The 18,724-nt window shown below is 38.1% G+C and overlaps 1 protein-coding gene across 2 annotated transcripts in view; it reads left to right on the top strand.

Moving 5' to 3' along the window:
* aopep (aminopeptidase O (putative)) overlaps positions 1-18,724 on the top strand; it is a 137,121-nt gene that overhangs the window by 17,149 nt on the left and 101,248 nt on the right. For both annotated transcript variants that reach the window (XM_088910658.1, XM_088910657.1), the window contains exons 5-6: positions 9,704-9,893; positions 13,428-13,534. In XM_088910658.1, the coding sequence (XP_088766784.1) occupies positions 9,704-9,893; positions 13,428-13,534 (297 nt within the window). The remainder of the gene's footprint in view (positions 1-9,703; positions 9,894-13,427; positions 13,535-18,724) is intronic.

The following is an 18,724-nucleotide window of genomic DNA, read 5'->3' on the forward strand; positions in this document are numbered from 1 at the left end:
TGATGTTTTCTGCATTGCAAAGTAACTATAATCTGCCATTGTTAGTATTTACATGTCTACAAACCCATTTAAAAATAAATATATATTATATAGAGAGGCAGAATCATTACATTGCATAATTTAAAATCAAAACATCTGTGTGGATAGCTGGAAATAGGTTTTACAGCTTCTTAACATACACCTTACACAATACACTTCATTTTCCAGGCTAGAAAATCTGCATTAGTATCGTCTGGTTGACAGCTGTATAATTTATTACTGTGCAGTGTGGAAAGCTGAGTGAGTCAACAATGTGATCTTATAGACTTTCAAAAATATTTTCTCCTTTTTTCTGCAGTTCAAATGTCTGGACTACTTAATGGTTTCATCATTCTACTTGACGGAAAATAAAAACAACAACTAAAAATCAATTCTTCAATTCTTTTTATTTGGGCTTTTCTCTAAGCTTTGGTAGGTGCTGTTGAGTTATTCTAGCTGTGTTCTGCAGTGCCATTCACATCAGTATAACACAAGGCTAAGTTTAAATGATTTTTTACGCTAATGGGATAAAGACAACACACTCTTGTAAAAGTTAATCTATCGGTATGACAAATCTAAGATTCCCTTCCGGTAGCTGAAATGTTTATTTTTAATTTTGTAAATTTAGAAATGTGGGTTTGTTTTTTTTTTAAATAAACTCGGTAATCTTAGACAAGATTCAATAAAAACCTTGAGCCACGACCTCCAGCCTCCCTGTTTGAGGCTTTTTGATTGAGGTTGCACAGACAGCATGAAGTATTAGGTTTGAAATTTTCAACATGGCAGGGTGCTCAGTGTTTTTATTTCTGAATATGGTCCTGAGTGGGCCTTACGTGCACAACAAAAGGTTATTAAAATTTGTACTGTGGATTTTTGTGCCACAGTAATAGAAATTGCTGTGTTGATTGCCTCACAGTAGTGTTCTGTTGGTAAAGGTCACAAATATTAACAAGCTGGATCTTTCTGCAGTTAATTTAATAAATGATAGCCATCATGAAGTGTAATTTTACAGTGGCAAACATATTTTGGCCATTTCAGTCTGTCTCTATAATAATATTTTGTTTTTTGCTCTGATTTGTGTACCAGTTCCTAGGTTACCAGTGTTGTTCTTTGTACTAAACTGTTATTGTCTTCTTTGTGTAATATAAGGTTATCTTGTACACTGTTTTCACTTATATCAATGTTCCATTTATTATTATGGTAAAAAAAAGTTGTCTTCCACTGCCACCATCCAGTGTAAACTGAAACAGCATATGAGCTGTTTACTCTGAGGTAAATAATGTTTACTTTCAACAAAATGTAAACACTGGTATTAATATGTTTCATACCTGGTGATATATTTGACTGTTTGCCTGGTGATAAAATCTGATAGACGTCTCCTTGATGGAAGCTGAAAAACACTGTCATAATGTCTTCATAAGCACTGCACAACACAATAAATAAACATGTATTAAAATTAAATTTTACACAAATGTATGACCAATGTTACTAAGCTGCATCTGCAGAAAGTCCTTGTCAGCTCTGAGGTGCCTTCATTTTCACCTGATATCTTAAAGTTCTGCTCTTAGTCTTGTTATAAACTGTTACAAATAAGTAAAAGCCCATTGTATTGTTTGTATGTTGTTTTTATGTGGTGCAGTGTTTACGAAGGAGTTACGACTACTGTGATTTTTAACCTTGTCCAGGTAAAGTGTTACCTAAAATATGATATCTAAACATATAAGATTTAGCAGTTTCAAATTAAAGTAAGCTGGAAAAACATTCACAGCAGGCATGAATGAAGTATCTGAGTCCTAGAGTGTGAAATTGATGTGTGTATGAAACTTGGAGTGTTTATTCTTGCAGGAAAGAGACTTAAGATAATACAATTTTTATGTCTTTTCTTTCTGGTCTCAGTAAATTTCCTTCCTCCTGTTATTTTTTGTTGCTGAGGTGTGATTGCCAGGTAACTTAAGAAGTGTGTGACAGACCTGGGTTTCAAACTTAGCCTTGGCATGAAAGACAGTTGTTAATCAAGCTGTTAGGAATGAGGTGTTTCTCACTGAAAGGCTTGAGAGGGTTTTTTTGTAACAAAAGACATGCTGAGAGAAAGCTTGCACCTGGTGAAAGAGGGGGGAAAAAAGTCTGGACCCCGGAGAAAAATGTGAAGAGTTTTAAACATTTTAATTAATGCCAAAAGACAAGGTTATTTTTCGATGTGGGAGGAGTGCTCTCCCTCTCGCTGAAGTTTAAAAGTGAGCTCCTGCACTTCTATCAGAAGTGTCCTTCACATTTAATGATGATAGCAGTGTCCAATTTAGAAACTGTGCTGTTATTTCAAAGTACATTCCACCCTCATTATCGGGTCCTGTTTCCTAACATCTGTCATGTAAGTTACCATCCTTTCAGACCTCTCAGTGACATGACAGCCCTACTTAACCCATTCATCTCAGCTCTGAAAATCAAAGCCACTGAAACGCTGTCACCAGAATCAGTCTCACCAATTTACCTGAATTTATAGTATATGCCCTTTGTTAAAGATTTTCTCTTTGAAAACCTATTTCTTCTGACCTGCAAAGTGTCTGGTAAATGTAAGAATTGATGCTGCTTGATTTAAGATTTGCTTTGTTTTCAGTGAGTTTATATCTTTTGGTAGTGTAAAAAAAAAAAACTGGCAAAATGATGTGGCCCTTTTAGCAGTTCTACATAATTCAAAACTAAGAAGGGGATGTTTGCCCATTATGCTTTCCGGCACATAGGGGCAGCAACATCCTGTTGCTGTTACCGTAACATTTGGTTTGTATGGGACAGTGTTGTCAGCCTTGAAAACTAAGAAGAGTCTTAATGAATCATTGATTTTTCGATTTATCACCCGTCCCAGAAAAAAAAAAAGTGAGAAGCTGACACGTTATTGTAGCTGTGACTCTTGTTAGCAGTCACAGCTGCACACAGCATAGTTATCCATTCAGTCCAAATCATGACCCAGATCATGTGCTGGTTGCACTGTTTTTGTCAAGCTCCTCAATACCTCAGTGTTTCGCTAGGGCTAAGGTCAGAGGACTCAGGTTTACTTTTCAGTAAATTACATTCAGTGTCGGTGTATATGTTGGAATATTGGCATGTTGAAAAACATCGGTCTTAAGTAACCACCTGTTTCTTAAGAATGTTTTGTGTTTCTGGATAAAGTTATTGTATTTCTCCTAATTGTTGCCTTTGATTTGGAAAGACCTGTTATAGAACTGAACTCACCAGACAGCTGATCACTAGTTGAAATTGAATTTGTGCTTCAAACATGTTGTTTTTCTCTTTCTGTTTGTTTCGCTACAGCTCTGGAGTATCTGTAGGTTGTATTGATCAGCTAATTTCATCTCCTGCCTTTGACCAGGGGGGAACTCAGTTACTGTGCACTCCCCCTCTAATCTCTCTCTCACTCCCTGTTTAAAAGGACACTCAGTTGATTACACCAGTGTTTCTCAACTGCTGTGACACTGCACAATATTCTGGCTTCTGACATTATTGAGCCAATATTGTGCCACAATTTTTAACATTATGGTTAAAAGTTTGGAAAATACACAAATGAGAAAAAAATGCATTAGTTTTTGTGTAATTGAAGTGTTAAATGTTCGGTGTAGAAAGGGGCCACACTCTAAGATTGCACACATATGAAATGTACATTGTACTGTATGAGGTTTTAAGTTATATATGTAAAAAAAAAACAAAATGTCTGAGAGCAAGAGCCCAGTATTTCCCTTTTATCATTACCTATCAGAATAAGGCGATCATACACTTGGAGGCAAACACAGATATAAATAACACAGAAGAAGGCTCCATAGCTTGTTTCTTTTCTTCTGTTTTCAGCATGGAGTAAACCTTTACTTGTTGTTTTACAGATATTAATAAGTGTTGTTTAGAAAATAACAGTGTTCTTGATGAAGTGTCAAATAGTAACTCTCAATATGTTTGTTTCAGGTGGATAGTAAACATTGGCATGAATTGTTTTGTGAGTGACAGATACTGTAGTTAAAATATCCTATCCTTGAAATGCGAGGTCAGGCTGCTCAGCTGACTTGCTTATCCATCCATTATCAATAAGCCTTTTATCCTTGTGAGGTTTACAGCAAGCCAGAGCCTGTCCCAAAAACACAGGGTACAAGGCAGGACTCTGAACACAACTGTTCTCCTGCTGGGTAGGACACCAATCCATTCCACTTCAACTGAGAAACTGACAGTATATATGTCCAATCACTGCTAGCCAGCATGTCTTTGGGAGATAGGAGAAAACCCACACATGTACTCAGTGAACATGCAAAACCCAACACAGAAGCCCAAGACTGAAATCACTGCTAGGATTCTGGAGGCAGCAAAACTAATGCTATTGTGATGACTCACTTGCTTATACTGTATAGTGATGGAACAAAGACCAAATGTGCATGCAGTTTTGTGTCCTGTGTGATAATTTGCTTTTCCACCAAATAGTATTTTAATGTAATGCTTGCTTTTGTAGTTCTGTAGACTGTCATTAGAAAACTCTCAAATAATTAATAATGCTGTACAGGTTTAACTGGAAACAACAGTGCTGCAGACCAATAACAAGAGATTCATGTACCCCACATATCAAATTGATACGTTTCAATGAGACGTACCCTGAGTGTAGTATTGTAGTATTGAAATCCTAAACAGTCTGCAATTCTGTGACACTGTAACCATTTTTCACTCCGAAAAAATGCTGTTTTAGAGTTTAGAAATAAACTCTGTCTTCATCTATTAAGTGTTTGTAAACAGTCATTTATTTCTCGTCGGTATAGAGTGAATAAGTTACCTGTTAGTGTGTTCCAGCTTGTGATGGTTTTGTTTGAGATATAAGGGATTTGTTTTCGGGGAGTGACATCACTAAGCCCCCCTGTTAAGTTGCAGGAAAAGGCACACATCATTCACTTTTTGCTATGTTTGTGCTGATTTGTGTCATTTATAGTGAAATTTGTACTGCTTTGGTTACAGAGATTTTTTTTGGGGGTTGGGGATTGATGTCACTTAGCCCTTCTGTAGTGGAGTGGGAGAACCAAACTGGTCTCATTACATGGTGCTACATTTCTGCCGTTTGGACAAAACGATTGTGCCTTTCTGGATTTGGCTATCTTCGGATGTCTTTCCGAGGGAGTGACAGGAGTGAATCCCTGATAAATTAATGCATTGAAAAATATTTTTTTAATGAAGGGATTGGATGTGGCTGTTTCCAGTCAGATCTTACTATGAATAGGAAGAGAACACAAAAGGAGGGGTTTTGTGAGGAGGATCAGCCTTCGGTAAGGGCCTAGGTTAGAGTCTGCACCGAGGTAGCAACTGAAGGTAGAGTTGGCTTAGGGTTTACAAAATAAAATCGGCCTATGTTTCCCAGCAGTTGGGGAAAAGGCCATATTTAAACGTGTGAAGGAGACGCTGGTTCTCAGCTGGTAGGAGAAACTTCTGAAGCCAGTTTGAAAAAGCCAGTTTCGGTTCAGAGGCAACCCGTGCGGTTTTGACACATGGGGGAATGGGGTCGGTGCAGAGGATTGCAGTCCAGATAAGGGAGGCCTGGTGAGTTCCAACAACCCTCGTCGGTTGTTCCCTGTATGGGTACTTTTGGCAAAGGAAGATAGACGGTGAAAGACACAACTACAGGTGGCTCATGTGAGTGGTTCTCCGGTGCCATGCTGCCGGCTGGGGAGACCTGCCAGAGTAGGGAATAGCCATGTAGATATTCACAAAACCTCTCATCAGAATTCCCTTCTAGGTTAGAACTGTGGTGCAGGAATGTGTTCAGATCTCTTAAAAAACTCTGACTTGTGAATAAAAGATCAAGCACCTATTTATCTTTGTTATTATTGCATAAGCCATTGAAAAAGCATGAATGAAAGAATCGTCGGCAGCATACAACACCTAAAGCAACATATTTAAATCAGGTTCAGAGAACCTCAAACAATGTATTAAACTATGACAAGGATAAATTTGGCCGTTGGTTCAACATTTTAAATTGTTTTCATAGAACCAAATGTTTTGCACGTTTGTGCTAGAATGTGTAATGTGTTCCGAAGAAAAACATGTGAGCCTCCCATTTGTTGTATAGTGGCCTAGAAAGTAATTTTCTTTGTCACTTAAGCACCTTTTTGCTCTGTATATATGATAAGGTGCGTTGTCAGCACTGATTTTGATAACTGTTATTTTTATTTTCAGGATCTGGTGTTTAGAGCATGTGATCTTCCCTAAAATGGACAGGCATTTGAGTCTCTCTGTGAATCTCATTCCAAAGAGTCTGAACTGCAACAAGGCAAGAATGCCAGACATTTGAAGTCATATATTTAGCTAGACAGCACTAAGAGTTACTTCAAATAATCTTGTCTAAAACAACTCACCCTGATAAAGAAAAAGAATTAAACTCCCCTTTTTCAAAACGTAACATTTTGCATGCTTCTCATCTTGTCGGCATTCTCCCAGTCTGCATCTTGGAATGAAAGCACCATTAAAATCACTTTTGTTCACATCCCTTAATGCTACAATTTGGGTTCAGAAGACACATGCAAGATGCTCAGTTTAATAGCAACTGTTTTTGCTGTTGCAATTTAGAAGCCTAGTACCCCTAGCAGTTCAGGAGTTGATTATAATGCTTTTGTTTTTCACAATAAATGACATGCTCATTACTGACTGCCACCTCTTTTGCCAGCCTACAGGGTTTGTCGCCTGAGCTGTATGTAGGCATAAAGTTGTAACAAATCAGAGTGCTGATATGACATACAGGGAAATGCTGAGGCTGAATACCACTCTTGTTCTGTGTTAAACAGAGCAGTGGGCTGACATTTGTCACTGACGTATTCCTTTATTTGCAGAAGAACATGTACAGGCATTCCCACAGATCACAACAATTGGTGAAAGGGATCTTTGTTTTGTGTAGGAGAGAACAACAAACAGCTTATTGACTTACTATGAAATAAGATTAATGCACAAATGGCACAAAATAAACTCATAAAACTTTTAGAAGGGGAATATAGGCAATCAGTCTTATCCTAGAACAGGTCTTTGGTTCTCTTGTTTTGTGTAGTGGGTTATAACACTAGGTTATTATAACAAGTTGGATTTAAAATTGTGCAGAAATCTAAAATTTTAAATTCAGGAGGTAGACTAAATTATGAAACATTTTTGGGAATGGTCACAAAACAGTTAGTTTTTAATTCTATTTTATGTAGTTTTTGTTCTTAATATGGTGAGACAGAAAGGTGAGACAGCTATGAATATATTATGTTTATTACAGTATGTTATCTGTTTTTTATATATTGTATATCATGTTTTACTTAATGTTTACTTAAGCTTCTAAATCTCTTTATTCTCTGTTCAATACTGATTGTGCATTGCTGCATGTACAGTGTGATATTTGTGAACAGTTTTTTTTCTTTGTATGATGTAAGCTTCTATGACTTCTAGATATATTCTTCATGCCAGGTACACGAGATGACTGAGGAACAAAAAACTTTCACATTTCACTCAGTATTTTGAATGCTTGCCTTTCCCCATATAGTTCACATTTTACATACAGTATATAACAGTTGTAATAGAAATATGGTGTAATATGGTATAAAGATTTGTTAAAAGCACATAAAATAAATAAGAAGGCTACATTTACTACTGTACCTTACCTGACATATGAAATCTCTCTCACTGTTCAGCATACTGGTGAAATACGCCCACACTGTGCTTGGCATGTTTTCTGTTTATCTTGAAATTTGTAGGCTAGAGCCTTTAATTTTTTTTTTCACAAAATATATGGATGGCTGTTTAACCAACCCTAGAAAAAAAAGGTGAGAAAACAAATTTCACAATAAAAGCATATGTAAGAACAATATAATCAGACCCATGGTCCAAAATCCACACTGAAGATCATAACAAAGTTTTATAACACTGTTATTTACCAAGACATAAAAATATTTTTGTGAATTCTGTAGTGTTCCTGCTCTTTCACTTGTCATGTATTCTTGAAATTAAACTTATGTCTGATATCCTAATTTAACCCTTGTCGTAATGGTGGCATAAGTGGAAAAGGTGTTGGACTTTGTGGCCTTGCATGCTTACAATTAATAATAATAATTGCTTACACTTATATAGTGCTTTTCTGGACTCTCCACTCAAAGAGCTTTACAGGTAATTGGGACTCCTCTCCACCACCACCAATGTGCAGCATCCACCTGGCTGATGTGACGGCAGCCATAATGCGCCAGAACACTCACCACACATAAGCTATCAGTGAAGAGGAGAGCAGAGTAATAAAGCCAATTCATAGATGGGGATTAATAGGAGGCCATGATTGGTAAGGGTCAATGGGAACTTTGGCCAGGACACTGGGGTTACACCCCTATTCTTTTCAGGAAACACCCTGGGATTTTTAATGACCACAGAGAGTCAGGACCTCGGTTTTACGTCTCATCCGAAGGACGGCGCCCATTTACAGTATAGTGTCCCCATCACTATACTGGGGCATTAGGACTAACATGGACTGCAGTGTGAGCACCCCCTGCTGGCCCCACTAACAGCTCTTTCAGCTGCATACTTTTTTTCCCAGGAGTCTCCAATCTAGGTACTAACCAGGCTCACCCCTGCTGAACTTCAGTGGGTTGCCAGATGTGAGTTGCAGGATGATATGGCTGCTGGCTTAAATACATTAACATTAAATACAAATACATCCATTTCCAATAACCTCTCAGTCTAATACAGTGTCACAATGAAATGGAGCCTAAAGCTGCAGACAGTAGTGCAAGGCAGGATACACCTGGGATGGTAAGCCAGTCCATTGCACACATGTACAAGTAGTATGTGTCTCTGGACTGTGGAAGGAAATCAGCCTGGAATCCATGATGCAAGAGCTGTGCAGCAGCAACTCCCATCATCATGCCCCCCCCTATTCAGTGCTTTGAAAAAAGAAAAAAAAACCTTTCAGGTTTATAAAAACTTTTCACGGCTAGACATATTATGTCTGACCCTTTGTTTTCAACTAGTAAAAGTGCCGTTAAACACTGTATATGTTGCCACACACAGTGTCATGTGTTACCACTTATATGAATACGAAAATATGGAAACTTAATTTAACAAGCTAACAGATAAATGTGGGAAAGAAATATTTTAATTTGGAAATCTTTTGTCTCCACGGGTTCTTAATTGAAAGGGAAACACCTAATGTCGGTAATGAAATTATTTATTGAATGAGTTTCACAGTTGTTAACTATTAGACTGGTATGCAGTTGCTGGAGGATGCAAAAGAAAAATGGTTATTGGTTTTCTTCCTGTGTCTGTACTCTGCTTGGAACTGTGCCTTGGTAGCTGTCAAGAGTCTGCTTTTATTCACATTTGTTTTGGTGATACAGTGACAATACCGTGGAAAAGGAGACCTGTGTGTTTTGGGTTATTAGTGCAGACTCTGGGAATGCATGTGATGTACTAAAACACAGTAAGGGAGGGGCATTCCAAGTGTCTGCATGCCTTCATCTCTTTGTTTTTATAAAAAAAGTTTTTGAAAGGCTGGTAAACTCGTTAGGCTTAATTTGTAATTTTCTTTCTTCTTAATGATAGGTTGGTGAAGAGTAATCCAGGGTGCAGTCTGATGTCAGTACAGTACCCTTGTGGCGTGCATGCTGGAACTGGAATTTAATGACAGATCTGTATGTTTTACTCCCATCTGCTCACCCAGCCCACACATGATGTTCCTGTCTCAAAGCGTGCTATCTGGAAAGCATCACCTCTGTGGGGCACGGCTGTGTCATGAAATCGCCCACGCCTGGTTTGGACTGGCGATTGGCGCCCGAGACTGGACCGAGGAGTGGATCAGCGAAGGCTTCGCCACCTACTTAGAAGATGTGTTCTGGGCCTGTGCGCAGCAGGTACTGTTGAATAAAAGAAGTTGGAGTGTCTCAGCTGTTTGTGAGCATTAGCTCATTTTCTACTGGCTAATTTACCAATGGATAAGAATTCATTATGTATGATAATATGTCATGGAATGAAAACCATTGACCGTAAGAGTAACCCATGTCAGTGTTTCTGGCTCTCAGCTATTGCTGGTCACTCAGACAAACTGTACTTTATGTTTACTTAGCTAATCATATCCCACAGGCATAGATCTGTATGCAGAACATGAATTCAGTACTTTAAAAAATTTGGTTGAGGTTATGGTGTTTCGACATCAAGGGGAAAATTGCATAGTCAAACAGCTTTTTTGTCTGATGGTAATGAACTGTATCTGCGGAGATTATAATATGATTATGCTTTATAAAATGCTTGGCTGTAGGAAACACATGCTTTTATCTTTAAACAATTCTTATGAAAATCCATAGCCATCACAACAGCAGAGAATATAAGCAGATCTCTGGAGCAAATGTTTTCTCCAGAATTGTTTGCTTTTCTTGGACACCAAGTACGCTTGGTTAATAACATAAAAAGAAGTATTCCACTTGCCATGTAAACATTGAATATAAATGACTTGTAACATTCCTCTAAATCGAAACATTCAGAATAAATATCCCTCCTTTTGATACTGTAGAATATTGTTTATTTAAAATATTAAAACCATTTTAAATATGTTGAATGTAAATACAAGTATTTTCAACATGCTTTTCCCTTCGGCACAAAGATTTAGATGTTCGGTGCATGTGTGGGCCAATAGGAATTCTATTCTCACTCATCGTTATAAACCAGTGTGTGTTGTATGTGGCAGAGGGCAAAGACTCTTTTTAGCATTGTCCTTGTCCGTCAGCCTGCAACAACCTGTCTTGTTTGACATGCTCCTCTGTGAGTCTGTACTCCCCGATTTGGACTGTGGTTACATGGCTTGTAAAGCTGGTCTTGGGAAACTTGATGTCTTTTTTGTTTTGCTCAACAACGGTTTATTATAGTTTCAGTGGAAAAACACATCACTGCCTCAGTACTATTCTACAGTTTAAGATGTGGAATATATCTATCTTTGTATACGTGTGTGTGGTAGGGGAGGGGTGCTGATGTGGGTTTGAAAATGGAATTGCTTTGTACTTCTTTGTAAGTAGTTTTGCTGAAGGTTTTTTGCATTCCGTGTAGGCCGTGATGGAGGGACTGCAGCCTTCAGCACCATGTTCTGAGTTGTTGCTTCAGCAGTAGTCTTTTACTAAAAATATGTACAGTGCTCTGACTAAGGCAGGCATTACGCGAAAGAAGCTAAAATATAACATTTCTAAAATTGGCCTCCATAATTATTTTAAGCAGTGTATCTCTCACTACTGAATGTGTAGACATTTTCGTGTGTAAAACCTCTTAAATGTTTTACAAATTTGAAACACTTTTAGCTGAAACACCGTTTCCTTTGTTAGATATACAGTAGCCTGACTAGGACTGCTTTTTTATATAATTGTTTTTTAGTCCTCAAGATAAATTCATGATTGCAGCTTAGAACATTGAACCAGTTACCAACAAGCGGAGGCCATTTGGTCCATCTAGCATACTAGGTTAGTACAGTACTGTAGCTAATTGTTCCAAAGATCCTATACAGCTGTTTCTTAAAAGAAGTCAAAGTATTGGCTTCAACCACATGGCTGGTTAGCTTGTTTCACACTCCCACAACCCTTTGTGTTCAGCTGTGCCTCCTGATCTCGTTATGAACTGCACTTCCAATTAATTTCCACTTGGGTCCATTGGGTTGATGTGAGTTTTGAATAGTTCGGGTTCCTCTGCAGTCCTCTCTGTTCAAGATGAAATAAGTTTTGTTCTTTTAACCTCATTAAAATATGGATAAAAAGCACACTGCACAGACACTTCAGGCGGAATCAAAACCCAGAACCCTAGAAATAATAACATCAACCAAGAAAATAAAAATCTATAAGTCTGACGTATGTTACAAGGTTATGGGAACGATAATCAGAGTTAAACTAGAGGATCACCTGTACGGAAATCAGATTATAGGGCATAATAAACACTGATTTAGGTAAGATACTGTAACTTAATTAAAATTTTCATTGTAAATAACAGAAATGGACACACACAAAGCATACAGTATGGTATATTTAGATTTTCAGAAAGCTTTTGATAAAGCTCATCATAACATAATAATCAAATTATAGGCATTAGATGTGTGTTTGTGGAAAGTTATGCAAAGCATAGTGCAATAAAGGGAGAATGCTCACAGTGGGGTGATTAATTAGTGGAATACAGCAAGGCTCTGTACTAGGTCACTGCTTCTCCTAATTCAGTGGTTTAGATTCTGGTATAAATAGTAAACTAGTCATATTTGCTTAGAATTCCAACAAAGGGGGACTAACAAACATTCTAGAAGTAGTAAAAACATTTAGATAAAACTCAAGCCTGGACAAACATCTGATAGATTATTTAATGTAGTCAAGTGATGGGTGTTAAGTGTACAGTATGTATTGAAAGCAAAAGTGAAACAAGCTGCTCGACCATGTTTACCATAATTGCCAGCAGCTGTATCACCCTGCAACTCACAACTGACAACCCACTGAAGCTCAGCAGGTGTGAGCCTGGTCAGTACCTGCATGGGAGACCTACTACTGGGAAAGGAGGGAGACAGGGAAAAACTAAGGTTGCTGTTGGAAGTGGTAAAGTGGGGCAAGTAGGGGGCGCTCATCCTGTGGTCTGTGTGGGTCCTAATGACCCAGTATAGTGATGGGATGCTATACTGTTGCAACACTCTGTGGAAAGAGAAGGGCATAATAAGACGCAGAAAGGCATCATGGCAAGGAAGCCTCCAGTCATGATGACTTCTCATACCACTGGACCCAGGCTTCTGAGGTCAAGAGAGTGGAACTACCCCAGTACAATGGCTTTCCCACTTCAAAAAGCTCCCCCGCATAGGTTTCTTAGTGCAGCTCACCTTCCAAACAGATGAGCTGCACAAAGTACAACTGTCATCAAAGGGGGTGCTCACCCTGCGGTCTGTGTGGGTCTTAACGCCCCAGTATCGTGACGGGGACTCTATACTGTAAAAAGGCGCCATCCTTCAAATGAACCGAAAGACCGAGGTCCTGACTCTCTGTGGTCGTTAAAAATCCCAAGACGTTCTTATATATGTGTAAGGAATTATTATTATGTTGTCGGCATCTTTCAATAAAGGACTGGATGAGATCCACAGAACGGTTAGCTAAATGGAACAGTTACCTCCTCTCCTTTGTAACCTTTCTTGTATTATTATCCAACAGTGAGCAGCTGTACAATTGCGTTGGGCCTTTGTATATTCAGTCTGACCAAGGTAACTTTTTACATTTGCTTTGTTTCGTGTTACATAATTGAAAATAGGGTCTCTTCCCACACATGACCGCACAAAGGGCAAAGGTGAAACTGAACGGTAATTTGGTCAGTTTTGGTGAAGACAGTATCGGACTGCTAATGCTGAGCTGCACAGACTCTGAACAGGGCTCTTCTCTTACTCGTCACAGCTCTCACAAGAGGAAGCTGAGGGGCAGCGAGAGCTCAAGGCTGCCCTGCGATGGAGGCGTCTCAGGGATGAGCTGCAGAACTCCGAGGAGGAGCTGCAGATACTGAGGTGTGTTGACAACCCGCCTCTCATCATCTTCCTCACATTCTTTGTTAGTACTTCCTAATGAGTGCAGTTTTAGAAAGCAATCATTAGGCACGATACTACGATATCCCACATGAATTCACTATATCAGTATATATATTCACTGTTCTATATATCATATACTCATGATACACGATATATCCCATTTGAATACACTATTTAATGTATACAACATTGTTGATGTTGATGTAGTTTTTGAAATTTTAAAGCTTTGGAAACTGCAATCCTCAATTACAAGATGTGAACTAACCCACAGCTGCAGTTGGGTGCCTGGGTGTGTCATTGGCTCTTGTCCATGTACTGTCATATGAGGCACCTACAGAAAAATCCTTGAGCGTGAGAACTGCGGTCCCTGCCTTTTTAAATTGGGTCTAAACGTGTAGAGAAATTCTAACTATGATAATGTATAGGTGGTACGTATAGGTTGGTAATTGCTTTCTTGGAATTTGCAGACATCAGAAACAACTAAACTACTTATTATCTTGTAACACAAAAAATGCCAAATTTAATTAGTTAGGTTGAGCTCCAGCAGAAGAAAAGAATCATAAGAGTTGCATAAAATATTTACCAACGTCTTAAACATGTATAGCACAACACTTCACAAACATTAATGAAGGACAGCTTATGGTTTTGATTACAGCAATGATTCTTAATATTTTGCATTTGCTTAGTTGTGAGAAAATCAATACTAACACATTTGGAATATGACTGTGATTATGAGTATTATACAACAAATGGTTAAAAGTTTATTCTAGCTAGTAATTACAAGACTTGTACAGATATGACAAAAACAGCTTGTTAAAGTATTACCATTTTTCAATTAGAGGTGCAATATTTAATGGTAACTTTTTTGTGATGTGTATTTTTATCATGCAGCATTCTTTTAAAGTTACAGAACACAAATTCTGTCTCCTAGTTAATAACCCAGAGCCTGTTTAACTGGCATTTACCGCATGTCCTGCAATTTCACAGCTCATCTCAGCGTAGATTTTGTAGATTTGTTCCTTTTTTCTGTCATTTCAACGAGACATCTAGAAAAACATTCTTTTGAACTGAAAGGAGGTGTATTTAGTGTACAGTAATCACAAGCACACCATTTAAAGTCAGTATAGTTAAGTTTTATAAAAAATATTAGAAATAATGAAAATAATTCTGAGCTGCAAGGGCTAGGAATGATTTTCACTAAATTGAAAGCAAGTGAAGGCAGAACCGGGACTTAGGGCAGTCAGTGCTGAGAGCTGCTATCCTTAGGTTCACGGTCCGATTCCAAACAAGGGCACCATCCCTTTTGACTTCACACGTTACATGACTGCAAAGCTAATTGTCCTATAGATTTCTGTCATATTCACAGACACCTATTGTGCAAGCAGTTACAGGCGGTGAGTATGGAGTCTTGTTGGTCTTGAGTATTGTTGCCTGGTGTTGAATGAAATATAAAAACACCAGTCTCTGAAAATGATAAGCCACACCCTGATACTGGTTCCTAAAAGTATCCTGAAATCTAAAATGATTTCACTAAGTTGTCCGGGGATGTGTGAGTCTTGCGATGGAGTGGTTTCCTGTGCAGGGTGCTGTTCTGTCTTGCACAGACAGGACTGCTGGGATAGGTCCCAGAGTGCTGTGACCCTTTTCAGGACTAAGAAACTTTCTGATTATGAATAGAAGCGTGAAATCTAGTTAAGACTTTGAGAAAAACCTTTCTGTTACCTTTACCACTGTTTTTGGAATGCAAAGTACAAACTAACAGTGTTGCAAATGAAAAAATAAATTAAATCCTTTTATTAACAGTTACATCAGAACCCTGGAAGATTTCTGTCAATTTGTTGTACTTTCATTAAGGAAAAAAGCAGGTGCTAAATGAACCTGGTAGACAAAGTGTTCTGATTATGGCCCAGTGACTTGCTAATTACTATTTAAAGAGACACCAAAATGGAGAGTCCTGCTCATATCACAAACCTTGTATTTTTATGCAAGGATTAAATGAACATTTTACAACATATGGGTGTACAATTCATTAGCTATTAATTCATATTAATGTTTGTTTTTATTAACTGGCTTTTTTGGCAAATTTACAAGCATTGTCTTTATGTTAAGATTAAAAAAAACAGGCACAGTGTATTTCTATTGATTTTTGCATGTTTGACAGCTATCTAAATTCAGGATATTCCATTGTGAATCAAGTTTAAGCAATGATCATATTCAACAATGGCTACATCAACCTTTTGATCATTTTTAAATTATTTTAATAAGATTAAAACCAGAAACACTAGTTTCTTATTTTAAAAAGCGTAACAGCATGTCTGGCAAGTTTTAATTGAGGCTTGTATTGCATCTAGCTGGTCATTGATGCCACATGTGGTGTGGTTTTTGTGGTAACCAAAAACCCTCGAATGGTCCAAGTCATCATGGATTTCATGGATTTTTTTTAAATAAGCCATGACAAAAACTTTGAAAAATGTCCTGGCATGTACATGGGACAAGGGGAAACTTCCTGGTAAATGGTTCCAATTAGGGTTGTTCTTTTATCTGATGAACTCTAAAATGTAAGCAGTCTCTCCTGCCGGTCAGCACCTGGGGTGATTCTGTTTTGGCTGAAATGAGTAAGAGGGAAAACTAGGCTGCTATGTTGAAAACAGTTGGAAATGTGCACAGAATAGCATTGCATACGGCAGTCTAGTATTTATCAAGCAAAGGTTGAATTAAGAAGATTTTATTGGAGTCCTGTAAGAATACCCTTGCACCATTAAACCAGCTTTTTGCAGTCGACGGGTTGTTTACTTCGGGAAGATACTGTAAAAACCTCAATACGACCAGAACAGCTTCTTCTGGAGGAGACCACATGTGCTGCATTTTCTTCCTAAGCATCCCAGAGTCCAAACCTGGACTCCATTGGATACATCTGGGAGCATTTCAAATAAAATATGTTATTCTGTCAAGTAATACACAAGAGCTACAGCAAAACCTCCACATCTGGCAAAATCTGGATCTCAGTGTCACTTATCCAGTCTCTTCTCAGACTCAGGCACAGTTTGAAAGGCGAAAGACACGCTATCATATCCTTTGTATTACAGACTATATTCATGTAAACAGGAAACTCTAGTATTATGTGAAGTGTGAAAAACGGACATAGCAGTATTCTGGACATCTATCAAGAAGAGTAGAACAAAGCTGCACCAAGGAAATTCAGACTCCATGGTCATCAAGGAGGCCTTAAGGAAGGAACATGAAATTTAGGTTTAAAGAGAGGCAAAAAACCAAAGGAAGGGCTTTGTGGATGGGCTTCAGATAAACGTCTGATAATCATGAGACTTTCAGAAGTGCTCTAATTCTCTGTGGACATGATTCGTGCACTTTGAAGAAAAATATAAGTACAGTTCAATACAATAGAATGTGCCAGTGAAATAATATTGAAAATGACGTGCTGAAAAAACTTGTATATTTTCCATTTGGTTCTTACACTTTTATTATCAATTACATTCATCAATATTTTAAAAACAAATCTTTCTTCATTTATAGAAAACAGTACTAGGATGTATCAGACAAATAATGTAGATGAGAGTTTTTTTAATGTGTTTTTCAAGCCTTTTATTCATTTATATTCATCCACTGTGCATACATGCTAAACTCTTTCGTTTTTTGTATTGGAATCCAAATAAAATGATACTTTTAGCCATACTTTAGTGGGAATTGTGATGCTGACCCCGATACAACACAAATCAGTCATATTTCATGCTGCATTCCAGCAGCAGGTGACCAAACCAAAAATACTGGAATTGTAAAACTGATTCAGTTCAGATACAATGAAGGTGCTTTGAAGCATTGCATTGAATGTTTCTGATGAGTTTGGAGTGATTTGGGTAACTTTCTGAACACAGGATGTGAAGGCAAGGTGTTTGATTGGTGTAATGCAAGTGCCTGAGCTAGGGTTAGGGTTAGGGTTTGAATGAGAAGTAGACATTTACTGATGCCTTTGCTGTGCTTTTGGAGGCAGTTGAAATGCAGGAAAAGTGTTGTTTAGTTGTTTCCTTGACAACAACTTTTGGCCCACATTTGTGATTTTTGCTAAGCTGCGCGGCTGTCGCTCAAAAAGGGTTAACAATGCAAAATGTTTCAAACACACTTTCTACATGCTAAACTCTTTTGTTTTTTGTATTGGAATCCAAATAAAATGATACTTTTAGCCAAACTTTAGTGGGAATTGTGATGCTGATACAACACAAATCAGTCATATTTCATGCTGCATTCCAGCAGCAGGTGACCAAACCAAAAATACTGGAATTGTAAAACAGATTCAGTTCAGATACAATGAAGGTGGTTTGAAGCATTGCATTAAATGTTTCTGATGAGTTTGGAGTGATTTGGGTAACTTTCTGAACACAGGATGTGAAGGCAAGGTGTCTGATTGGTGTAATGCAAGTGCCCGAGCTAGGGTTAGGGTTAGGGTTTGAATGAGAAGTAGACATTTACTGATGCCTTTGCTGTGCTTTTGGAGGCAGTTGAAATGCAGGAAAAGTACTGTTTTGTTGTTTCCTTGACGACAACTTTTGGCCCACATTTGCGATTTTTGCTAAGCCGCGCGGCTGTCGCTCAAACAGGGTTAACAATGCAAAATGTTTCAAACACACTTTCTACATGCTAAACTCTTTCGTTTTTTGTATTGGAATCCAAATAAAATGATACTTTTAGCCAAACTTTAGTGGGAATTGTGATGCTGACCCCGATACAACACAAATCAGTCATATTTCATGCTGCATTCCAGCAGCAGGTGACCAAACCAACAATACTGGAATTGTACAACAGATTCAGTGCAGATACAATAAAGGTGCTTTGAAGCATTGCATTGAATGTTTCTGATGAGTTTGGAGTGATTTGGGTAACTTTCTGAACACAGGATGTGAAGGCAAGGTGTTTGATTGGTGTAATGCAAGTCCCTGAGCTAGGGTTAGGGTTAGGGTTTGAATGAGAAGTAGACATTTACTGATGCCTTTGCTGTGCTTTTGGAGGCAGTTGAAATGCAGGAAAAGTGTTGTTTTGTTGTTTCCTTGACGACAACTTTTGGCCCACATTTGCGATTTTTGCTAAGCCGCGTGGCTGTCGCTCAATAAGGGTTAACAATGCAGAATGTTTCAAAGACACTTTCTACATGCTAAACTC

Source organism: Atractosteus spatula, chromosome 3, assembly GCF_055471065.1.
Source record: "Atractosteus spatula isolate fAtrSpa1 chromosome 3, fAtrSpa1.hap1, whole genome shotgun sequence".
NCBI lineage: Eukaryota > Metazoa > Chordata > Actinopteri > Semionotiformes > Lepisosteidae > Atractosteus > Atractosteus spatula.